At 47.8% G+C, this 26,308-nt stretch overlaps 1 protein-coding gene across 3 annotated transcripts in view; it reads right to left on the reverse strand.

Annotated features, from left to right (window-relative positions):
• Positions 1-5,059: 5,059 nt before the first annotated feature.
• Positions 5,060-26,308, reverse strand: part of galnt2 (UDP-N-acetyl-alpha-D-galactosamine:polypeptide N-acetylgalactosaminyltransferase 2) — a 76,928-nt gene continuing 55,679 nt past the window's right edge. For 2 of the 3 annotated variants that reach the window (XM_062519947.1, XM_062519949.1), the window contains 13 exons: positions 21,453-21,551; positions 20,896-20,963; positions 20,062-20,127; positions 18,610-18,731; positions 15,851-15,938; positions 14,427-14,514; positions 12,685-12,788; positions 10,696-10,822; positions 9,765-9,857; positions 9,306-9,389; positions 8,585-8,729; positions 6,856-6,975; positions 5,060-6,108 (listed from right to left, as the gene is read on the reverse strand). In XM_062519947.1, the coding sequence (XP_062375931.1) occupies positions 5,953-6,108; positions 6,856-6,975; positions 8,585-8,729; positions 9,306-9,389; positions 9,765-9,857; positions 10,696-10,822; positions 12,685-12,788; positions 14,427-14,514; positions 15,851-15,938; positions 18,610-18,731; positions 20,062-20,127; positions 20,896-20,963; positions 21,453-21,551 (1,360 nt within the window). In that variant the 3' untranslated portion in view covers positions 5,060-5,952. The remainder of the gene's footprint in view (positions 6,109-6,855; positions 6,976-8,584; positions 8,730-9,305; positions 9,390-9,764; positions 9,858-10,695; positions 10,823-12,684; positions 12,789-14,426; positions 14,515-15,850; positions 15,939-18,609; positions 18,732-20,061; positions 20,128-20,895; positions 20,964-21,452; positions 21,552-26,308) is intronic. The other variant, XM_062519948.1, reaches the window with a different exon arrangement.

The raw sequence follows: 26,308 nt of genomic DNA on the forward strand, positions 1-26,308 counted from the left end.
CAAACACATTGCAATAAATACTTTCAGCACCGTTTGGATCGTAGTTATGGACCATGTTCGATCCCCATGAATACAGCCATACAAATTGACCTCGGCATTAACCGCACAATTACAGCATGGCAAACGACCTTGTTAACTCCAAAGCAGTGGCACAAATACGATCCTAATTAAAAAAAAAAAAAAAAAAACTTTGTTCAGACTGCTAACGTGACCTTGGCCCAGACTGGCTGTGTGTGTGTGTGTGTGTGTGTCTAGAGCGGGCTACTGCTGCTGCTCCTCGGTGTCGAGAAGTGACAGATGGTCAGACCAGTCCAGCAGCCTCACCACCAAAACGGTGTTACATCATCCCCCCCCCAGCACCAACACAGTGGGAGACCAGCAGGCAGAGTGCACAGCCCACAAATCTGTTAGCGCAGCAGTGAAAACAACAAAAGGGGCCTGGAGATGTTTTTTGTTTTTTTCATCCAGTAAAGGCCTAAAGTAGCAGCGCACGACTCTGGTGTTGCTCAGCAATGCTCGCTTTAGTTCAGAGCAGATCAAACGAGACCATGTAAGGAGAAAAAAGTAAGAGCTTTTTGTGAGAAACATTGTGTTGCCATAGCATCAGTTTCTTTTCACTATGGCAATGGCTGGGCATGTCTACTCTGCCTTTGTAGTTTAAAAGCCAGCATGGTCCTCTGAATTTCATGTAAGCCCTATATGTTTGATGTGTCCTAGCAGGCCCAGGGGTGCCTCTCATGCAGCGTTTCTACGTCCTCCCTCGCTCCTCAGGCCTCGATCCTCACTGATCTACATAAAGAAAGATAGAAGAAGGGATAGACTTTCCCATTGTCGCTGCCCCATCATTCTTTATGTAGATCAGTGAGGATCGAGGCCCGAGGAGCGAGGGAGGACGTATAAACACTGCATGAGAGGCACCTCAGGTCTCTGGCTGACATGGTGCAATTATTTGAACAGTGGGTGGAGTCCATCTATTGTACAATACAACCCAATCACATTTTGGGGACCACTGCCCCTTTACTTCCTGGAACTTTGAGGGTAACCAATTTCTGGCCCCTTTCTGATTGACCCCCACCGCCTCTCCCTTCCTTTGTGAGGTCACGAGTGCTTCACTTGGGGTGGCCCTCGATCCTTGATGCTCGATGCTAAAGGGGCGTTCCCACTGATCTACAGTATAACTAACACTGGATAGACCATCCCATTGTTGCCGCCCCATCATTCTTTATGTACTGTAGATCAGTGAGGATCGAGGCCCGAGGAGGAAGGATGTATAAAAGACCAAATGAGAGGCACCCTTGGACACGGCACATCTCTTAATGTGTTTGTGCACTTCTCACCATAGCAACTACCAACCACCAGGCAGTCTGTGAAATTTCACAGAACAGAAGCCGTGCTGGGCTCACGGCCACAAAGGTCATCCATAATACTAATCAAATGGGTCATGCGAATGGGAGTGTGCACAAATCCAAACTGGTAATAGTCTGGCCCACAACTACTGCACTGGTGTATGACTCATGGTTTAGGCAACCACATCTGGCAGGAGCCTAGGGCCTATTGCCACACCGGAGGCACACTTGAAACTCAATTAGACACGCTAAAGAAGCGAAGCTTTGACAAGGATTAGCGAAGCCTGTGAACGACACGGCCATATTGCCTACATTCACAGACAGCAGGAGAAATAACAAGAGCGAAATGTAAACATTCGTCTGCTTCCAAAAAGGAAGAAGGCTTGGATGTTCAGAGCCTGTGTGTGGCAGTGCGTCAGTTCTCGCCTGTGATGAGACATGCGCTCATTAAAAACAACATGGAGTGCTTTTCGATCGTCTCAGAAGCACAGCGTCATGTCTGGATGGACCCAATGGTGGGGTGTAAAATAAATGAGCGTTTGGAGGCGCACGAGTCTCGCCACATGCAGAGAGATCTGGCCCTCTCTGGAATCTCGCCATCATGCAGCCTCTACAGAGACCACAGAAACTCTATCAGAATAGAGTTTCAGACTAGAAATAAACAGTGTAATTCTCATACAAAACAGACTCAGCTGTGTTTACAATTTACATTTAAACTCAAACATGTAGGAAGCATGCTGACTGGACGTCACACTAGATATGCCTGAAAAGGGTAAAACAAGGAGCCATGTGTAAGTACTGTATTTGGTCAATTTTCTAGCAAATTCTTAAACAACAACAAAAAACAACGATGGATGTAGGCTAGATGATGGAAAAAAGCTATTGGCCTACAGTATGTGTGAGGGATTTGATTTCCTTTTTGGTGTTTGTGTGGAGTAGCCAAGAAATGTTCACAAACCGATTAATTATATTGTAATATTTATATAAACCCATTTATTTAAGTTATCTTGTTTTCCTCATTCAAAGTAATTTTTTCGGCATATCTATAAAACAATGAACAGTTACAAGCTCTGTACAGTAGACCAATTCACTATAGACTGCAAGTTTATGTGTGTGTATGTACATGCATGGACATACAGATTGTATATACACACATATACACATTTACAAATGGTGATCCTCCATACAGTCTTCTTTTCCCATTGGATACGACAGTTTCCTTACACTACTGCGGGTCTATTTGGAGAAAATAATCAAAGCATAGAAAACAAAAACAAACAAAAAAAATAACAAAAAACGAATTCACTGTTTTGAAATGATGATATTGTGTATTACATCAAAGATTCAACATCTCCCATTACATATGAATTTCACATGGTCTAATCTTTAATACAAATGTATTGACAAATGTAAATTAACAGTAAATAACTTTGGCACACTGTGCAAATGTAAACATTAGATCCAATTTAAGATTAAAAAGGACACCGTTGTCATTTGTGGGTTATCTTCTCCCCCCCGCGCTATCAGTCCGCTCCACTTGGCAAGGGAAACAAACCTTGATTGTTTTTTTTCTTTATTCTCCTATAAAAAATCTTCTCCAAAAATAAGCTGACTGAGACGAAGTGTGAAAAACACACACTATTCTGTCTGACCTACTGGTGGTGTCTGGGAAAAGGTCAATAAATATGTTCATTCTTTTCTCTTTTCTTTTGCTCGTCCCTCTCTGCTCCACTTGTAATTAGCAGTGCTGTATCAGTGGACATTTTAAAGCACTTCAGCCAAGGAAATAAGGAGTCCTACACCCTCTGATGCAAATTTCATTCAAGTTGCAATTCAACAGCAATTTTTTTTTCTTCTTTTGTTTTCATTTTCATTGACTTCTCCACAGATTCATTCATTTGTTCTATTACTTAGAACCTATTAAGCGGAGCATCTCCGTGTTCAAAAGGCCATTTTGAAATTTTAAAAAGCTACAGGTATGGACAGAGAGGAATTTCAGGTCTCTCACAATAGACTCATACAGCGAGTAATAGGGGATTACGTCAATGTGATCAGAGAGATATTTCTGAACACATACAGTAGCATTACTGTCATATAGGGGCTAGCCAAAGCAAATCATAAGTGAGTGTCACATCATATAGTATTCGCTATCCTAGAATAAATTAATTACAAATGGTGCTGGCGTATTCCAACGCAGACTCAAAAAATATATATATCTATCATAGTAACACAACTATGGAGGGATAACTGCCTCTACACATCTTCCTTCAAACACATATAAACAGAATGTTGGCCAGGCTACTGAAAGCAAACCAAAATCCACTGTTAAGTACCGCATGTTTTACGAGCCATTAGTGTCAGACTATGCCATCATCGCTGAGCTAGAAGCAAGACTGTAGGTGGGTGGGTGGGAGATTGAGAATGGAATTAAAAAAAAAAAGAAAGACGAACACAAACAAGAGCGAGGAAATCTTATTGCTTTTCTCCCTTCGGTGCCCTATAGACTAGCGGTGATCCACGCTTTCCACTGTAGAGCGGTTACTAGGGAACAAATAAAACAACTCAACAACGTCCTCAACAAATCACAGCCAAGTCTGTATCTGTTTACAGTATAATGGATATCTGTTAAAAGGCAATTACCTTAAGTCATTGGAAAACACACACAGAAAATGTTGTTGACAAACAAAACAAACGAGAGAGAAAGAGACAAATAAGATAGTCAAGTATTGATGCTATATGTGATCACCAGGTCACAAGACCTCTTCTGGTTTCAGACTGTTCAAAAAAAACAAACTAACAGAAAGACAGTGATTATGTCGTACAACTGCAAGACATAACAACAAGCTCGCACAACTCATCCACTAGAGGCTTCTGGGATTGGGAGAAAATGGGAGGAAATGTACTCTGCACAGAAGCCTGCTGTAGGCCCCAAACAGTCTTCGCATGATCTGGCTGACAAGATGTGCTCACGGAGTGACACACGGACACAAGACCGAGTACAGGATAGAAAAATAAAAACAAGTTGGACACGACTTACACCAGACCAGTCAGAAAGGAATAAGAGAATATACTGAACCATCAGTTCATATTTACTGATTCATAATAATCACTTGATTCTTCTACATGATGTAACAAGCAAACAGACAAATAAAAAAAGTGAGTATCTCCATATTAAGGTGTCCATGGAGAGAACAATGATGACATTATTGGGACAACACACTGCTTTCTTGATTTTTTCTTTTTTCTTTTTTGTTTGTCTTTGATCCTCCAAAGCATACACAAAGTGGGGGGGAGGAGGGGGGGGGGGGAGAAAAAAAAAAGACAAAATGACTAAATACATTGTGTGTCTTTTCTCCCTCCTCAGTCTTCAATGTTGGAGTAAATTTGAGTAAATGACCCAAGGGGGACCAAAGAGGACATGACATGTACACACACACGGGAGCAGCAGCCAGTGCTACACCACCCAAGAAGCCGGCAGCCAATCCACTTTCTGGACACTCCCCACGGTCCATCCTCCATCCCATTAGCAGGGACTAGTATGGAGGACGTCGTTCTTGTTGTGGTCGACATTGCACCTTTTCTTTTTCCCCGTCCATCAATACCAGACCCTTGGTAGAAATTGTAGAAAACAATGCTAGTCTTTTCCCCCAGCCCCACCCTTCCCCTTCTCCCCCCACCCCCCCCCCCCCCCCGCCCTCCCCCGGCCCCTGTGAATTCCAGCGTCCACTCACTTCAAACTCAGAACTCCTGATCCCCAGATCCCCCTCCACCCCAAATGAAAACAATAAAACAAAAGAAAAAAATAAACCCCCAAAAAAGCAGGCCAAAATGCTTCAACCTTCGTCAAAGTCTGAGAGGGAGGCTTGTGCTCAGTTGTAGAGTTCTCTCCCTTTGGGCAGCCGGGAACACTCCAAGAACCAGTCAAAGGAACAGACCCCAAGTGTGCTGAGTGAATGACCACCTGTGGTCAGCTCCGGGCGGCGGTGGAGCGCCAGCTGGGAGCCTCGATGGAGACGGTTCAGAGTTTGTGTTTGTTTGTTTTTGTTTTTTCTTTACATTCGACAATGTTAGTTATTTTGAAAAGGAAAGGAAATATAAAAAAAGATTGTTTTGTTTTCTCTCTTTCAGAAATGTGGTGGAAATTCAATGGAGAAAAAAAATAATGCAATAGAAAAATATAGAGTCGAAAAAAAGAAAAGAAACAAATCCAGAAAGATTCAGGACGTCAGAAAAGAAGGAAGTTAAATGAAATAAAAACACACCAAAGAAAAGAAGAAGAAAAAAAAAAAAATGTAGATTCACTTTTCCAAGAAGCTGGACCAAAGTTGAAAACAATGAGGTATATAGTTGGATGGGAAATCTTCAACACACACACACTGTTTTTCATGTGCTCCAACGCCCCCACACCACAGTCGCCCAGGACTGGTGCTCAGGTCCCACAATTTGGTGCCATGTCCTGGATGGTGTGGCCCAATAGGCGGCCTGACAAGGCTCTACCAGGGTGGATGGACGATTGAGAGAGAGGGAAGGAAGGAGGAAGGAAGGAAGGGAAGGGAGGGAAGGGAGGATGAAGGGATGGGAAGGAGTGAAAGGTGGAGAGGTGAGACTAGGGCTGCAGGTTGAGGGTGAACTTCCACTGTTGCGTGAGCGAGGGGCTGCACACCTCCACGGTGAGCCCCCCCGTGCGAGCCCCTCGACTGTCCAGGCACAGGTTACTGCCCACGTGCCGCAGCTTGGCGTTGCTCTCAATCTGCTCCCATTTCTACACACACACACACACACACACACACACACACACACACACACACACACACACACACACACACACACACACACACACACACACACACACACACACACACACACACACACACACACACACACACACACACACACACAGAGAGAAGCAAAGACACAAACACGTTAAAGATATACCAAGGGCTCATGGCATTTCTATTAGGTTGCTTGTACTGTATATATGCATCAAGTAATGGCCCAGCACAGTTAGCGGTAACGGTTTCCATATTTGGAGGCCCTGGCTCACGGTCTAAGAGAATCTTGCATCCCTATCTGCTTTATACTTTTACACAGGAGGTACTCAGAGTGTGGAACATATTCTAGTTTCTTGTAGAAAAACTTAAAACTTTAAAACCTTTCTGTCCGACCATGACGATGAGATTTGGTCTGAAGGGGGGAAAAAAATGGGGTGGTGGTGGTGGTGGTGGTAGGGTCTTTTAACCAGGGGTCAACTGAAGGTCGCTTACAATTAAGCTAGCATTTAACAGTTGGTCACTACTGATGGGTCATTCCTGGCAGGAGCTGCAGTGGCTGTGTCCCAGAGCTGGGCCCAATCTGGCCCAAACGTACTGTAGAGCTGCCCGCTAACTGGGATCACTCAGTGGCCTCATTAATATTTCACACGCTGAATTGAAAGGCCTTCTACTTTTTTGCTCTCTAGGGGAGCGGCGGTTGTTTCGCGATCGATCGCATCTGCGCTCGGCTCGCTCACCTGCCGGCTGTCGTTTTCCCTGCAGCCCTGCAGTTTGATTTGCGACGCTGCCGTGCGGTCCACCACCGTCAGGCACAGATCCATGTGCTTCACCGACTTGTCCTTGGTTAAGGCCCACTCCTGATGCAGAGGACACAAACGAGGAGGGTGAGAGAGCGTGAATACAAAAGCGTGCGCGCACACACACAAAAGCGAACGCCCACGCAGACACACAAACACAGCCCACGTGAACGCAACAAACAAACGTGTCTGTCGTCAGCTGTGCACATCTTTGAACGCCCACACATACACACGTGCCCTTCCAACAGAAACAGAACACACTTAAACACCTATTGAGACTGAGACACACACACACACACACACACACACACACACACACACACACACACAGGTACATCATAAAAAACTAAGCTCAATACATACACACAAGCATGCGCACACACACACACAAATGCAAGCACGCGCAGACACACAGATACACAAAATTCACCTCAGAAAACAATAGAAATATGAAAAAAGGTAATTAGTCGTCACTACAGCAGTGGAATAAAGGACAGCTGTAGCGGTTGCTTCTAATAATATTGCACAAAAGCCTCCACAGTATTTCTCCCTGTTCGATTTTCTATTAGCACTTCATCAGCTAAAGCTACTGTATTCAACGCTGAGTTTTTTCTCTTTCAATAACATTCACAGCCTGTAGGCACAGTTAGATAATGTCAGAGCTAACAATGCTTCCATCAAAGGAAACAGCCCACAGATGCCTCTTGAAGATCTTTCTGCACATGTTAAGCATGACAGCATGACAAGTCACTGTATTTCATCTCATAACCGAGGTCCTGCAATGAACGCTCTTAAGAAGGTTTGAGATCAGATTTGTAACACCGTGGCGCTATAAAGAGCTTGGATTTATAAAGATGGAGAGGGGACCTCAGTGGCTACAAAAATGTTGTGAAAGGCCGAAGAACCTGTAGAATCTGTGGTTTAAAACCGCCCACAAAGAATGTGCACCAAAGTAGTTCACTGAGTATGGGGGCTCAGAGTGCCAACGGATGGAGTGTGGGGTTTGGAAATAGCGGACATGTGCCCAATATGGACAGATCCAGCGAAAGATCTCCATCCTGTGACCCATCCAGCGATGCCGCCTGCATCTCTCAGAAAGCCTTTTCTGGTGTTATGCCTTTTCATAATACCAGAAAAATGCCCAGGGCATCAGCTTGCACTCAATTGATCACCACAGGCTGAGAATCAGTGACTATTACATGGCAATTTGACACCTGCACATACCAATTATGGAATCTAAACAGTGAGGGGGGGAGCAACACTGCAGTGATTTCCCTGATTGTGGCAAAAAGCAGCTCTTATGTGACACCCGTGAGTGAGTGCGTGTGTTGTCTACGTGTATGAGTGTGTGTGTGTGTGAGTCTGTGTGCATATGTGTGTGTGTGTGAGTGTGTGTGTGTGTGCATGTGTGTGTGTGTGTGTGTGTGTGCATATGTGTGTGTGTGTGTGTGTGTGTGTGTGTGTGTGTGTGTGCGTGTGTGTGTGTGTGTGTGTGTATATATATGTGTGTGTGAGTGTGAGTGTGTGTGTGTCTGTGTGCATATGTGTGTGTGTGTGTCTCTTGTGCACGAGACCACCTGCATTTGACGGGCCACCGCACCCAGCAGATCACCCCCTGTGCGTCCTCCACCTCAGCTGGATTAGACAAACTGAGAAAAGGGGTCTCTACCTGCGCTGGCAAAGGTACCTGATTGCCTCCTGCGTTATGGCACTCGTAGACGCCAACCACCCCGTCGGCGAAGTGGCCCAGTGTGTCCAGGCAGTTGCTTCCCTGCTGCAGGGCCCCGAACGCGATGTCCTGATGGTCAGGAACCCTGCCGGAGGGGGGAGGGGGGAGGCGGAAAGGTAAAAATAATGAGGAGTAAATCATGGGAGGATTCTTACTGATGCTATTGGCGGGATCCATCACCTTCCACAACAATTCCAAGAAACAAACAAAGACGGTAAACGGTACTGTACATGGCCTACTTTGGCCTGTTCCCCAGTTTCCTGAAATCAGAACACAAGATTTCCTAACGGGGAAAAGTCATGTGCAACTGAATGGAGATTTCGAAGGAACACATATTTATAGATCAAAGAATTAAAAAGGAGGACTTTGTAAACCAAAATATTTATTTTGATAAAAAAAAAAAAGGGGAGTGGGCAACAGCTATTTTGGCCAATCCTCTGGAGCAGTTCCTCGTGCTGGATAAAAAACAACCCTAATGGCTTGAGGATATGGCTTAATGCCTGCAGATAAACACAGGACTCATGGGAGAAGGAGAATGTTGGCCATTGTCTACATGGTCCATGACTGACAACAAGATGTTTCCATAAACACATCCATGTCAATCAATTATTGGCCAGCAATGTGGCTGAATCTCTGTGTTTCGTGGCTGTCGTGTACCTACCGGAGCTCTGGGTAGACGTGCTCCAAGTACCACTTGAAGGGCTGGCAGCCCAACCGCTTCTTCATCTCCAAACGACTTTGAATGCTTCAGGCAAGAAAAGGGAAGACGGTTAAGCTTAAACCCAATCAGGAGAGGTTAACTAATTATTGAACATTGCAAAGACAGGTGCCTTGATGCATACCCATTCACATTTACCGTAATTTCCCGACTATTAGCCGCGGCTAATACATGATACATTGATTTTGCTAAATTTCTTCTGCTATGCGGTTAATTCAGGCGGGCAGTTAATATGGTGTTAATATGGTTTTGTCTCTTTTAACTTGCATAAAACACTGCCCTGCGGTTTATACACAATGCGGCTTATATGGGGGAAATTACTGTACGTATTTATTGGAATGTTGTTGAGTAGAATGCAGTTATGTCTCGAGAACATGAGCACATGCGGCGGGGGATACGTACTTGCCGTAGGGCACGTTTCGGGCTGAAGGCACAGCTGCGTAGTAAAAGTTCTTAAATTCATCCATCCACACTTCAGCTGCTCGCCTTGTGTTCCTGCACAGAAACAAATGTGTGAGAAAGGGCTTAAATCACTACACACACACATGAATGTATTACTGCCAGCAATCATACAAGATTAAAATGTAGATTATGCAACTATATGGCTGGACCCGATCATGTGCTACGACAATACATCCACTCAGTACTTAATATCAGTGTTGTATTAGACCACACTGTATGTCAAAGTCCTTTTAGGCAAGCCTCTCTCACTCTGTGGCCATATTGCAACATATTCTGGCCACTTATCGGCATCTATTTCCAGCAGAACTGCATGTGCACAAGTCTTGCTCCAGCAGCGAGATCACAACACATGATTGGCACAATGTATTCACATGTCGACTTTTGGCAGCAGAAGGGGCGGGATGTGTGTGGACCACTGCCATATTGGTGCTATGAACTAAACCCCATGCCTTTCTAAGGAGGATTTGGTTTGCTGTGAGAGTACGGTGTCTCCTCAATAGAAAGTCTCTGATTTTTGTCCTGCTGCTCTGCCAATTCCTCACATTCACCACTAGAGGGCCCCATCCACCAGCTCCCACTCACACCCAGCACGATAGCACCTCATTATTCACCAAATTCCCTGGGGAAAGTCAGAGGAGAGGGCTGAGAAAACCAACCCCATCTGTATTCTGGTAATTGTCTCTGGCAAACACTCGAGTGTGTTTGCTAGCTTGTTTCCCCCCGCTGTGATTTGTGCAGATGTGGTCTTTAAGGTTCCAAGGAGGAACCGGGGAAGATTTCCAGTGGATCATTATCAGGTCGTAAGTCTTCTGCTCGGGTGATATGGCCATGGTTCTGGTCGCCGTGGCGATGAAAGGGGAGAGCTGGTTACCTGGCGAACACGGTCCCGCTGCCTCCTGGGAAGGTGTAGGGATGCTGCTTGCGGAAGACGTGGCCGACACGACTGCAGGGGATGATCTCCAGGCTCCCGCCACACTGCCACACGCGGAACGAAATTTCTGCAGGAGACAGAGACACGGAGACACACACACACACACACAGATGAGATTGAGAACATACATAGACACATACAGTACAATGTACCCATGTGTGCACAAGTGTCCTTGCACACACACACACATCTACAGTACGCAAAATATCAGATCATTTGCTGTGTGAGTACATAGACATGTGTGAGTCACACCCCTTGCCAGTCTACTCATCATGCAGAATTCAAAAACTCCCTATTTCATCCTGTCTGTCATCCATTTTGAAAAGTCACCAGTTGGCCCGGCGCAAAACATTTTCCGTGGCAATGGAACGGCGAAACGAAAAAAGTGCTGTGTTTGTGGAAACAGTCTCCCTCCATCGCTCTCTCTCTTCGTCCAAGAACACAGACATGAATATTTATACGTGCCCATCTCCCGCAAACTCCCCTCTATGTGCCACCAATAGCTTTTAACATGCCAACCCTTATGCTGGTGCCCCTGACCTCTTTTGCCAAGTGTACCACTCTAAAGACTGACTTCTCTCTCTCTCTTAGTACCTGGCCTTGTTTGGGGCTCTGCAGTTAACACAGAGAGGACCCTGCTTGAGGCAAGAGCTTGGAGGGCGGAGAGTGGAAAACAAAAGAATGCACTCACAAAACAACTCCTGCTTGAGAGGATGGGTTTGAAAACACACACACACACACACACACACACACACACACACACACACACACACACACACACACACACACACACACACACACACACACACACACACACACACACACACACACACACACACACACACACACACACACACACACACACACACACACACACACACACACACACACACACACACACACACACACACACACACACACACACACACACACACACACACACACACACACACACACACACACACACACACACACACACACACACACACACGTTGCGTTTGACATTCTTTCCATAAGATATTCCTTCCACAACACTTGAACTGGAGCTAAGACCTGCCACATCATGTTTCCTGTGCTTACAGTGTGAGGAAGGCAAGGTAGGAGTTACTCAACACCATGTTCTATGTTCATGTTGGCCACTGAGCAAGGAAGAGATACTACGTAGAGATACTATAATTATACATCTATATACACTATATTGCCAAAAGTATTGGGTCACCTGCCTTGACCCCCATATCAACTTCAGTCACATTCTATTCTTAATCCATAGGGTTTATTATGATGTCAGTCAACCCTTTGCAGCTATAACAGCTTCAACTCTTCTGGGAAGGCTTTCCACAAGGTTTGGGAGTGTGTTTATGGGATTTTTTTTACCATTCTTTCAGAAGCGTCTTTGTTAAATCACACACTGATGTTGACGAGGAGACTGGCTCTCAGTCTCGGCTTTATTTCATCCCAAAGGTGTTCTATTGGGTTGAGGTCAGGACTGTAGGCACCTTGCTTGGTGCACTGGTGGTCATGTTGGAACAGGAAGTGGCATTCCCCAAACTGTTCCCACAAAGTTGGGAGCATGGAACTGTCAAAAATCTCTTGGTTAATGCTGACGCATTCAGAGTTCCTTTGGCTGGAACTAAGAGGCCAAGCCCAGCTCAAGGATGGCCCCTTCCTTTTCCAACATGACTGTGCATCAGTGCACAAAGCAAGATCCATACAGAGCACCCAACATAACACCTTCAAGATGAATTAGAGCACAGACTAAGAGCCAGTCTCTTCATCCAACATCAGTGTGTGAAGCTCTCCACCCTTTGGCCAGACTTCTGATTTCAATATGTACTGTATGTGGAACAGATCGATCTGTAGAAGAACAGGGTCATGTGGTCATGCTGTGGATACTGCAGGGCACTGGGCGCAAAAGGTGCATCTCCTTACCGAGGTTTTCTCCTCCCCACACGTCCATCATCATGTCGTACTTGCCCAGCTCCTCAAAGTAGTCCTTGTCCATGACAAAGAGGCCGCCAGCGATCATGGGGGTCCTGCGAAGGAGGACCGAGAGATTAAAAAAGGGGACAAGAACACACAGCACGCATTCTGACAATCAAAAATAGAAGAGAAAAAAGAAGAAGGAGAAGAAGAAACAGCTGACATGGCCCTGAAGACCCCTCACAGTGTCCCAGCAGCTCTTAACCACAGAGCTCTCCCACTCAGCCTGGGCCTTGATGATGAAAGACAGCTCTGTGGTGCCCGATCCACCCCCCAAAGCTTGGCTGTCCTAATTAGAGGGAAGGCATGGGAGGGAAGGAGGCTCTTTTCGGTCCTCGCTCTCTCTCTCTGAAGAAGGAACTCTCTTCAGAGTCTTTTCGTTTTGGAGGGCTTTGGCGCGCTCGTCTTGGGGAGGGTTATTCTGAGATGTCTCGGCACGGTGCTCTGGTGGCGGCTTTTTTGTTTTGGTTAATCTGCCGAGCGTAATGACTCCGTTTTGGCGATCATTAGTCCCCCCCCACCCCCCACGGCTTGGCAGAGAGGGATCAGGGGCTGGACACGCAGTGAGGCCTGGACCGCTGCTGTTGCTATCGGCTCGAGCGCAAAAAAACTTGCAGCGTCATGCCAAGCGAGCTCCCCTGATAAAGGTGCCGGCCATTTTGCGGACATCTGCGCAACGTCCCGATCTGTGGGCTCGGTGCCGGGGGCTTGGCCTCTGCGCTCAGAACACATTTCACAGCGGCGAGGAAACAATGACGCGGCAAACCAAAATCCTTTGGCCTGCGCGGCGAGGTTGAGTAATCCCTCTTTTGTCTCGTGCATCTGCATTCACACACAAACATTTGTGTTTCTGTGCGTAGGCGTGTTGTTTGGCCGCGGTCGTGCACCTGGGATTTGATCCTCTAACTAAACACTCCCTTTTCCTACGACCCTCCTGCTACTGTTAAATAGGCTTGAGACACAATGCATCCCATCAGAACAACACTGGTTAGTAAACAAACAACCCGAGAGGACCTTAATGCAGGCCTGTGACCCGGCCTTCAATCCTGCTGGTCCTGCTAAGGCAAACATACACTTTTTGCATGCGCCTGGCGACGCTGCTCCCCGATGTGCCGAATCTGACACAGGATTAAGGGATCCCTGCGGCATGTCAACATTGGAAAAGCTCAGACAGGCTGCCAAGCAGACTGTCATGGCAGGTATCCAGGGCGGCCAAAAGGGTCCTTCTGAAGCAAAACTGCATAAATAAACAAAAGCTGCCTCTGCGACGGCTCCTTTGGGGGGCTTCTTGCATCCTTCCAGCTGTCAGATTTGGACTTTCTAAGCCCTCTGTTCTACCGAGCCAGGACACTGAACACGGGCCCAGACACATGACGCCTCCGTGTGCCCCCACCCACCACACACACACACACACACACACACACACACACACACACACACACACACACACACACACACACACACACACACACACACACACACACACACACACACACACACTCTCTCTCTCACTGTCACACACACACAACGCACACACACAGCTCTCTCTGTTTAGAGCGTGCGTGTTCCTGATAAATTATTTGTAGAGGTGAGCTAGCCAGGAGGTGCAGACGGATGGCGCTGGCGCTGGCACGCAGCGTGGCGTGGCGAGACGAGACGGAGACGGAGACGGAGACGAGTCGGGCGCTTACTTGATGGGGGCGATGGGGTTGCCCTGGCGTGCCCGCCGCTGCTCCAGGGTCATGTAGTCCCACTTGAAGACCAGGTTCCAGTCGAAGCCTGCAGAGGGCGAGATAAGAAGTGGATGTTTAATGGGGTTTGTTGCGAGAGAGAGAGAGAGAGAGAGAGAGAGAGAGAGAGAGAGAGAGAGAGAGAGAGAGAGGGAGAGATGGGGGGGGGGAGAGAGATGGGGGGGGAGAGAAGCTTGGTGGCTTTTTTAGTTGGTGGCTTTGAGCTTCTAACACATTATCGTCTGGAATCGTCTTCAAAGGGTGAAGTAAGCAGGGAGAAGTTTCAAAGATAAAATATAAACTCAGGCCACAGGGGCAACAGTCTAAAAAAACAATCTATAATAATACAGGAGGTTTTTTTTTGTCAGGCTACTCATTCAGGATGTCAACTACATACATGGAGCTTTCAGAGCTTTTACAGACATGCCTGCAGGCATCTTTAGCTCACAGACCCAGTTAAAAGCCACCCACAGACAAACACAGCATTCAGGATAACTTAACATCTGTGACACAACACAAACACATTCAGACAAACCCTTTCTACCCACAGCAGGACACGCCGTCAACACCTGGTCCTGTCTAATAATCCAGTGGGAGATAAAAACAGAGTTGTTGTGCGCCTGCAGTGCAGACACGGTGTGGTGCTACTGACATTTCTAGAACACCTCAATCACTTTCAAACCGTTTCCTTTACTCCCCACTGCAACTAATGGGGCATTAAGGACACCGTCTCTGTCTGCGTTCCTCTCCTCTCCTCTCCTCTCCTCTCCTCCCCTCCTCTTTTCCTATTCTCCTCTCATCTCCTCTCCTCTCTTTTCCTATTCTCCTCTCCTCTCCTCTTTTCCTTCCCTCTCCTCTCCCTCTCCTCTCCTCTTTTCATTTCCTCTCCTCTCCTCTCCTCTCCACCTCTCCTCTCGCCCCGCACAGGGAGAGTTGATTAGGCCTGCATGTGTGGGAGCAGGCATCGCTTGCCGTGTGCTCGTAACGCAATCAGTCTCCTTCCCCCAGACAAATCGATCAAATACTTTCCATTCCATCGGGCCTCTTCCCTCCCCCAAATCTTTTTTTTTTTTTTTTCCGCCTCGAAGATTCGTTATGCTCTTACACGAGCACAAGAACACACGCCCACACACACACACACGCACACTAGCATCCTCCCCTCATCAGTCACACACCCACACACACAAACAGTTACATCGATACAATTATCCCAACACACACACACACACACATACACATATGAAAGCATATGCGAAGACCCAAACACACACACACACACGCTCCCTTGATAGAGTCCAAGTTTAGGGGAATGCATGGAGGAGTTACTCCTCAGGAAGAGAGGGTGGAAGATGGGTAAATGCAGCAGCGGAGGACAAGTCACTCACCTCCTTTGAGATCCGCAGACGCGCCCACATACTGGAAGTTATCCATGTTGATCACATCAATGATGGGGGAGACGACGCGCGACTTGTCCTGAGAGAGAGAGAGAGACGGAAAGAGAGGGAGAGAGAGAGAACAGGATGATGAGAGGAAACCATGTCTGCGTGAAAACTTCAAAAGAGGCTGGGTCCCAACTGGGTCCAACAATGGGCACTCACTCACACTCCTGTCAACACACACACACACAGACACACACAGACACACACACAGACACACACACAGACACACACACACGTACCCCCACAGACCATAAGAATGGGTGCAACAGCTGGGATTCAGACTTGTGAACACTGGGAGGAGAAAAGATGTATTCCAGGAGTCTGAAGGATTAGTAGTCGTTTGGCTAAAATTAGACTGGAAATGACCCATAGTAATCCAGGTTTATGATGAAGTAGCGCACAGGAGTCTGTCCACACAAGTGAATATTCCATCTCCGAGTAAATGAAACATTGAATTGAGAAATAGGGCAAAGTGGAAAATGTATAAATGTCAGAACATGCAATTTAGCGCAGGTTTGAGGAGTGAAGGGAGAGCGCTTTTCTTTTTGTTCCGAATTTGCTTTTTAATTTATGGGGGTCGGGCTCCAGCCAAGCCGCAAATAGATTTTCATGAATAACTGGACAGTCTGCGGAGAATGACACAACACACGTACACATTACATCACTTTGGAACAAGTCACTTCTGCAGAACCGCAATATTTCTTCAGCAGTGCGATTTACGTGAGTGAGTGAGTGTATGTGTGTGTGTGTGTGTGAGTGAGTGACTGAGTGTGTGAGTGTGTGTGTGTGTGTGTGTGTCCAACTGTGTGCAACCAAAGGCCCCATATAAATGGTGTGTGACTGCAGTCCATCATGTGCCAGCCGAGGTATGAGCTGCGGAGTCTGGGCTGAAAAGAAAAGCTCTGCTCAGACCACGGCGAGTTGGAATTAATTGAAATCTTATCATTGTCTGCGTCAGCCGTCTGATAATTAGCCCTTCCCCTGCTTGAGGGACAATAAAGGCACTTCATCAAAGGAACAGAGAGCGGAGGCAGATTAAAGAAAAGAAAAGGATGGTGTGTCTGTGTATGAGTGTGCAAGCCTGGGTGTGTGCATGGGTGTGTGCATGTGTGAAATCCTGGGTGTGAGTGTGTGTGTGTGTGTGTGTGTGTGTGTGTGTGTAAATGTGTGCGCAAGTGTGAGTGCAAGAGTGAGTGAGTGTGCGTGTGTGTGCATGTAAGCCTGGGAGTGTGTGTGCAAGCCTTTGTGTGTGTGTGTGTGTGTGTGTGTGTGTGTGTGTGTGTGTGTGTGTGTGTGTGTGTGTGTGTGTGTGTGTGTGCGTGTGTGTGTGTGTCAATGTGTACGTGTACAATCTTGCTGGGTGTGGGCCAAACAGGATGTGTCTCCGGTTTTTGTGGTCTGTTTGCCTCTACAACCACACACTTTCAACACACATTTGTGCCACTTCTCTAAACACACATACAGAGAGAGAGAGCGTGGGCAGTGTGTGTGTGTGTGTGTGTGTGTGTGTGTGAGTGAGTGAGTATCTTGGCAAGCGTACTGGTTTGCGTTGCCAGCGCTCCACCAGCCCATCTCCCCAACTCCAGAGTGACACGTCAGCGGACGTCTTATCTGTCCAGAGACACTTGTCCATCTACTTATCTGACGACACACTCCTACGTCTGCATCTGACTGCATTCCGCGTGCTGCCTGTACTTGACCATTTAGCGTCGCGTGTCTTTGAGATGGACAGATAAATCTGTAGATCTACTCCAGCGCCAACGTTGTCTATACATTGTTCAGCTGGGCACCCTGCCTGCCTGTATGTCTGTCTCTCAATCTGCACATCACGCTGATAAGTGGTCCTAAAGGGCACCTTGTATCTATCTTTATATCCATGTGATCGTGCGTGTGTGTGTGTGTGTGTGTGTGTGTGTGTGTGTGTGTGTGTGTGTGTGTGAAAAACGCCTTTTCTGTGGCAGCTGTGTTCTTTGTGCAGCTCTACAGGCTGAGAAGAGAAAGCAGTGGGCAGACAAGGCCCTGAGTCAGCAGAACGTGTACCTAACCACACACACTCACACGCACACTCACTCTCACACGTTTGCTAAACCTGAAGTATTGTGCAAACAAAGCTGAGGGATTTTGTTTGTATTTTTGTGGGTCTGTGCCCATGTGTGTATGTATTTGTGCACTCTTGTGTACCTGTGTGTGTGTGTGTGTCTCTGCGTGTGTATACTTGCATACCTGCTGAATTTAGCGGGCAGATAAGTAAGGATGAGTGTGAGAGAACATTGCGGCTGGCATGCAGGCCTCGTGTGAGGGGGAAAAACACATAAACTGGAGGCCTATCTGATGGCAAAACAAGTCAAGAGAGGCCTCAGAAATGAAGACAAATGGATGTGTGTGTGTCTGAGAGGGTGAGTGTGGCCATGAGGAGGCGAGAGAGAGAGAGAGAGAGAGAGAGAGAGAGAGAGAGAGAGAGAGAGAGAGAGAGAGAGAGAGAGAGAGAGAGAGAGAGAGCGTGTCCATGTCTGAATGTGGGTCAGAGCAGAACACAGGGAGTGACCGGAAAGGAAGGACACACTGTGTGTTCATGCGACAATGTTTGTGTATTTCCCTATTTCTGTGCTTATGGAAATTTTCTGTGTAACTGTGTAGTTCAGTATGTGTGTGTGTGTGTGTGTGTGTGTGTGTGTGTGTGTGTGTGTGTGTGTGTCTGTGCTGACCTCTGCCACCCGCTCCAGTAACGGCTCCAGCCAGTGTTCGTTGCACTCGCAGTGGCTGTCCAGGAACGTGAGGACCCCGGCGGTCGCGGCGTCCGCCCCCCTCACCCGTGAGCGCATCAGACCTGGACAGCAGAGCAGAGTGGACACAGGAAGAGTGTTACGCGACAGCCACCACGCGCACCCTAAACACACACACACACTCGCTTCCTTTCCTCTTCCTCATTGCCATGCGTGTGGCATGCGAGTTCCTCTCCTCCTCGTCTTTTGCTGTTAGTGAGACTTGAGCAGGTCACCTTCCCACAGCGTGACCCTGGAAGACCTCAGAGAGCAGCGGGTGGACTCTGCACTGGACCCTGATTTGACCTCAATTTGACCCCTGTCAGTTCTGGTCAGTTCAGTTTCTTAAAGTCTCACTTCTCCTTTTCTTAGTTTGTAAAATATAGTTATTAAAATAACATACATTCTACCTATATGAATGGTGCATTAATAGTATATAAACTACACACAATTATATGTGTACACAACTGTGAACCCCACTGACTTTGAAGCAAACTTTGGACTGATGGCACATAACTTTCTGATGACTAAACAAGTGGTTAGAGTCGTCGACTGCCGGGGGCACAATGCTAGCCCATAATGTCTCACTTCTTCAAAATGACTCTCCTAGCATGCCATGCTGAGCCAATAAACAGCCATATAATTAGCATATCTTTGACAGACATTTCATGAACCTGCTGCGTTTGCATATTTTAATTGTACAGGAGGTTGGGGGGGTGGTGGGGGTGGGGGTGGTGGTGGTGGAGGTTTGCTGTTGACAGAGGCGAGGCATTTCATAAAGACTCTCTCTGCTCTCGCAGGTTAACAAGCTCCACAAATTTATGAGCTGTTTATGCCCAGCACATGTCCAGAGCACAGCTCCGACTTCAAGGGGATGGAGAAGGTCAATATCCGCTCTGACGACGACCTCCGACAGAGGAAATTGAGCTGTGCAAAGACCGCAAAAGTGCACTTCATAACAACAGCCAGGTCGCATTGGCTGGGTTACAGAGATGTGCTTTATAGGGTCGCAATACGCAGTCTCCTCTCTCTACTCTTCCCACATCTCCCACAAACACCCTCCAAATAAGCTATTTCTGTAACAAAACGGCCCATTGTTTAGGAGTGGCTATTTTCTCCTTCTCCATAAACTGGTTTGCTGCTGTTCTTTAAGGGGATCAGTCTAATAGAAAAGGAATGCCAAGACTTGGACTTTTGGGTCTTTACTTGGACTTGACAGCTGTTTGATCTATAAATATTTGTTCCCTGATTTGCAAAATGCGTGACTCAAATAGGCTTCTCATGTGAAGGGATCTGTCTACAGGTTGATGAGAAGCAGGCTTATTTTGCTCATGCATAACTTTATTTGTTTGGCAAACCAAAAGATTTTTTTTTTTTTTGCCTGAAATCTCTTACCTTCTCGACGATCGTTTCGAAGGATCCTGACTTTTTCTATTTTCCCCAACAAAGCCCCGTCTTCAGCTGTAAACATAAACAAGAGTCGTTACTTAAAAGGTGTCTCGACGAGGAGAAAAGAAACACAGACTCCGTGGCAGAAAAGTACAGCTATGACACAGCAGAAACCATTACCACATCATTACTGTCGAGTGAGGACAGCTTCCAAAAAACCATCAAGGGGCTACGAGGCGCTGAGAAAGACAAAGGAGTGGGGGAGACGTGCCACATAAAAGGTGGGAGGCAAGCGGGGAACACGGAATGAACTGCACCCGAGAATTAATGACACAGATACACAACGGCATCTATTTAATCACAGCACATCAAAAAGCCCAAAGAGGAGAAGGAGAAAGAGAGAAATCAAACTACGCGGCGGCACCGAAGAACACGCGGGCAGACGAGTTGCTAAGGACGTGTTACTTTGATGCCATGCAGACACCGGAGAGAGAGAGAGAGAGAGAGAGAGAGAAAGAGAGAGAGAAAGAGAAAGAGAAAGAGAAAGAGAAAGAGAAAGAAAGAAGAGAGGGAGATGGAGAGAGTGAGAAAGAAAGAGAGGGAGAGAGAGACAGAGAGAGAGAAAGAAAAAGAAAAACTCAAGCAAGCATGATCCCATGAGCAGAGGCTGTGGAGCTTCTCACGCCCTGTGGCCCAGGTGGGGGGTAGTGGATGAGGGAGGGGTGGGAGGGGTGGGAGGGGTGGGACTGGAGGGGCCGTGTGGTGTGGATGAACAGGCAGAGGGAGAGGTGACGGAGGGATTAGCCCCTTCACCATGGAGGGCTAACCAGGGACACTCACGGTTGTCACTGTAATCGTCCACCAGGATGATCTCCTTGATTAGGGGTGGGGGGCTCTTCTTCAGCACGCTAGAGAGAGAGAGAAAGAAAGAAAAAAAAGAGTACATGTGTCAGAGCGAGAGGTCAGGGTCAACCACTGGTCAGGAACTGTGAAAGAATCTTCTGGAGCAGTGAAGACGACGTGACTCCAGGAAGAATCTATTGTGTTTGTGTTTGTGTGTATATAAACATTTCATGCAAAATTCATTCCTGAAGAGAACAAAGTGTTTTCTGAGCACAAGCACAAGAATGCCTGTTTGGGCATGGGGTCAGGCCACTTTGCTACGTATGAGAATGTGTGTGTGTGTGTGAGAGTGTGTTTGTGTGTGTGTGCCAGGGTGAGAGATCGGCTATTTATGGGCATGTCTGGAAAGTAGTCTTGGAAGATGTTTGTACACATGTTCCATGTTTAGATGTACGAGCGTGTGTGTTTCTTTCCATCTACGGGTTCTAAACATGTACCATGTTTTGATGAACGAGAGTGTGCGTGTGTGTGCGTGTGTGTGCGTGTGTTCTCACCTGACCACCGTACGAAGCAGTGCCGACCGGGCCTCGTTGTGGAAGGTGATCACCACACTCGATGCTGGCAGGTCTTTCTTCCACTGTTTGTGGCGACAGCTGTGATTGACAGAGAAAAGAGCAGACATCAGATCAGCGCATCACCTTCCCCACCAATTTATTCAGTAGACAGTGTATCCACAGCAGCATCCTAGACGGGACAGGTATACATTATACCAGCATGTGGCCGTGCTCGGGAATCGAACCCGTGACCTTGGTGTTCGCATCTTGCCCTACCAGCAGAACTACTGCAAACTCATCCATAATGCAGCAGGGGCTTGTGACTACCGAACGTGCTCTTGCATAAGTATATTTAAGTATTTAAAACCGGCCCTGTCGTGGACATGGTGAAAGCGGTCGTTGCGACAGCAGCCGCTGACCGTAACATTCTTTTGTTCCGAGGCCCCGTCACAACACCGGAGAGACTGAACTGGACTCCGGCGTAAAGGTGCGTCTACTCTTAGAGGCGCAGACGGAGACCCATATCAAATCCACATCAGGGCCGTCTTCATTCTGGAGTCTGGTGCTATCCAGCTCACAGGGTGGGAGGCAGTACAATACAGTACGTGTATGGGTTGGGGAGTTTGAATGTCAGGAGCTCAGCTGAACAGGCCACTCCAGGCCCTGTGGAGAGCATGCTCCTGCAGCAGGGCTGAGCAGCGGGGTGTGTGTGTGTGGGGTGTGTGTGTGTGTGTGTGGTGTGTGTGTGTGTGTGGGGGGGGGGTTTAGAGGGGAGCTCCAGGCTGGAACGCTCCTGTGACGCCTCTGTGCAGACGAGACTGACAGCAGCTAGTCGTGCATGCGTGACCAACATTCTCCTCACACATGCCCGCATGCTCACACACACACACACACACACACACACTATGAACTCATTCTCACATACAGACCCACATGAGCACACACCCTTAGTCCACACACACACACACACACACGCTGGGAGGTTTTAATTTGACAGGAAGGGCTAATCCTCTAGAGCCAAGCTGCTGTGTGCTCTAGTTAGGTCAAGAGTGTGTCTGTGTGTGTGTGTGTGTGTGTGTGTGTGTGTGTGTGTGTCTTGAAATTGGCAGACACCAATTCGCATTTGAGTGAATTCAAATGAGAGGAGGAGATCAAGACAAAGAGAAAGGGGTGAACGTGCGCAAGAGAGAAATGATTCACTCTCGTATACTCTAGGTGAGCTCAGGGCCAATAAAGTGAATGGCTTACAGTACATTTCTACATGAGCAATGTGAAGATGAGAGTGTGAAAATGACAAGGAGACAGAGTGCAGCTCTTCCTGCTGTATAATAACACAGGGACGATGTCTCGTAACACTCCTTGAAACCCAAATCCACTGTGCCACTTCTCATTTTCAGACCTCCAGAACCACCCCCCCACCACCATCACCCTCCCCAACCCAACCCCCCCCCCCCCCCCTTTTTTCCGTGTCTTCTACACCACACACTTACTCTAAACTCAACCCTTTTTTCCCCTAAAGTTCCCCAAGTTCATCTTGAACCAGTTCCCAGTCCTGCCATTATGGTGCCAGTGTCGGTCACGGCCTCATGTCTGTAGCTACTAGCAAAAGTGCCGGTTGTTAACAGAAGTGCCCATTAGACATAAAATGACCACAGTCTGCAGGCCTCCTGCAACGAGGGCAAAGCCGCATCTTACTACGACTAAAACCCGATAATCCACATCAAGTCCTAAAAGGTGGCGGACTTACAGAAAGTGGGGGCTTGGAAGGGAGCGTGTGTGTGTGTGTGTGTGTGTGTGTGTGTGTGTGTGTTGGGTCAGTTTAGCTGACCTAACTGGAGACCTTAGAGATCATGGAAGGGCTTTACTCCTTTTTGCCTTACAAGGTCTCTGTCCAGCCCGGAGAAAGAGGCCCGTTTAGGAGTCCAAGTCCCATAGGCGACGGGGGTGGAGGAGGGATTCTGGACCTCCAGGACACGGAGCCGTAGCAGTCCGATAGAAAAGAACCTTTCATTCCCAAAATAAGGTTAGAGGGGCACGTGGCACGGCTCCTCCCGGCGGCTCTAGAACTTCCTCCTCTTCTTTTTTTTACGGTTGAGGCCCCCCGAGTTTGTGCGGTCGCCCGGGCAGCGCTCATTTAATAGCGATCAGATGACTTGAGACACACACACAAGGTCGCTCGCTCGCACACTAAAACACACACACTCGCACACACACACACACACACAGTCTCTTGTGTTGTGACAGCATAACTCCCACTGTATAGATGAGCCTGCATGGCGGCCCAGACAGCCCTCATTTGCCAGTGCTCAGAGGTCTCACACCTCGAACACAGACACACGCACGCACACACACACACACAGACACACACACACACACACACACACACACACACACACACACGTGGCACCGTGCGTCGTGGCAGCTCAACTTCCTCCCTGTTTACAGATGAGCCCTGGAGGCTTGCGTGGCGGCCCAGACAGCCCTCATTTACCAGCCACCGAGAGCCTGACACTGCGCCAGCACAGAGGCAACCAAAACAGCTACCTAATACCCAAACCAGCCGCCGCGCACACACACACACACACACACCTCGCCAACAAACACTGGCACCGAAACAGGTAATGGGAGAGGCAGAGAGAGTCAAACGAGATGGATGAGAGGAGAAAGTGAGAGCCTGATGGAGCGCACAGGCCCTGATGGAGATCACGACCATTAGAGGAGAGGAAGGAGAGAGAGAGAGAGAGAGAGAGAGAGAGAGAGAGAGAGAGAGAGAGAGAGAGAGAGAGAGAGAGAGAGAGACAAAGAGGTGCAGCACTACGACTACGGTGGGAGAGATCATGGAAGATTACTCAAAACTACACAAACTAAAAAAACAAATCACACTTATAGTTTTAAACATCCCAAGGAACTACTACTACACCCATGATTGTTCATCAGTAAGCAAGTACAATACTGTATACTGGGAACAGTAGGTTACATAGAGATAAGTTACAGTGTAACTGAGGCTAGGATTAGGTTAGTAAGGTATAAGGTTACTAAGATTGGTAACCTAATCTAATAAGAAAGCAGTGTAATATAATAATACAATAATCAAACAATAATGTGCACTTGGAAAGCACATCACATCATCAATCAATTAATTACGGTAGTCTACATGAGAGTAATTCTGTGATAAATACCAAAATGGGACTCAAAATCACTTCACAGGCCAGGAGCCCATCACAGGTGGACCCATGCGGGCCTTTCGAGCGAAGCCGGCGGTCCCCCGGTGGCGGTGGCCGGTGGCGGTGGCCGGTGGCGGTGCTGCCCGGGCCGGCACTGCCGTATGCCACACGCTTAATTAGAACAGGAGCGCGGCCCGAGCGCCAGACAGCCTCCGCGTCCCCGGTGAGCCGGCGGCTGGCGGTGCCAAAAACATTTCCATTAAGGGCCTGTGGCCTCCTGCCATGTTTCAGGCAACAACAACTGAGGCATACACACACACACACACACACACACACACACACACAGAGAGAGTACTAAAAACAGTAAACAAAGAGCATGTGTTCCCCGTTACCAACTAGGCACTTGGTCCTAGCTAACATGGGGAAGTGAACAGAATGCAGCTCAGGGACGACAGGCTAGACGCGCTCCACACGTGCACACACAGGGTGCAGCAGGACCAGGGAGATGCCATTGGAAGTGTTGCATCTCATTAGAATTCACATTAGACTGGAAATGAGCCACTGCAGTGCAGGGCCTCGAGAGGGATCATTCAGTGCACACCAGATGACACACACACACACACACACACACACACACACACACACACACACACACACGAGGACCACGTCAGAGTGTGCTGAACTGAACTGCGTTAAGGAAGAAGACCCTTCAGAGAGAACAAGATACTTTTCCTCTGAGCGCACACCCCCCCAGGGGAGCCATCATGGGGTCAACGCTGCATCCTCTAAAGCTAAACAAACAGACGTCCTGGAGACATGGAGGTGACCTGGTCATGGGCGGCAAGAGCATAGCAAGGCACAGCCAAGCCACTTGGACAGCACACTGCACATACAAGGATACAAGGATACAAGGATACAAGGATGTTTATTTGTCACATGCATATTACTAATGTAAAGAATGCAGTGAAATGGTCAGTTCCTTCATACCTAGAGGACAGTCAACTCCCTTTGTCTCTCAGCAGGGCTGGAGAGGGAGTGCGTGTGAATGTGTGTGTGGGGGTGGATTGTGGGACTTGTAGTCTAGACACAGACAAGGAGGTGCAAGCAGCGCAAAAAAAAAAAGATTGGGCAATAGTCTCTCTCATCGGCCCGAGTCCACAAGGGCTTAGAGTGAGGCTCTGGTGGCGAGCTGACGGCGGTTTTCCACTTCGCCGGGTGGCGGGTGGCACCACCACTACTCCTCCTCGGCGGCTGCGGTTGTCAGGTCATTTCTCCAGGCATGAATGTCTGTGTTTGTCATCTCATCAGAGGTAGGCGTTTCGCAAACGCCGGCAAAAGATGGAGAATAATTACAATCCGGAGCCTCTTTCGCTTCAGACAAACAAGCAACAAGATCCGTACAGTTCCAACAAAGAGGGATGACAAACAACAAAAACAAAGTAATGGCAGTCTGAGTAAATCACTACTCACAATAGAGGAGAGACCAGTCTGGGAACCCAAAGAGATGTCAGACATGTGGGCCCACGCAGAAGGCGTGTCTGGGGGATGCGTCATTAACACAACGGGATGAAATCAGTAAACGCCACAAACAAACATACGGTCGACGTGGACACTCTTCATCTTAGGGGTCACACTTCAAGCCAGTGTAATCATTCTATCTTCAAGGTGACTATGGACGATGTTCAAAACATA

The sequence above is a fragment of the Sardina pilchardus genome, chromosome 18 (assembly GCF_963854185.1).
Source record: "Sardina pilchardus chromosome 18, fSarPil1.1, whole genome shotgun sequence".
NCBI lineage: Eukaryota > Metazoa > Chordata > Actinopteri > Clupeiformes > Clupeidae > Sardina > Sardina pilchardus.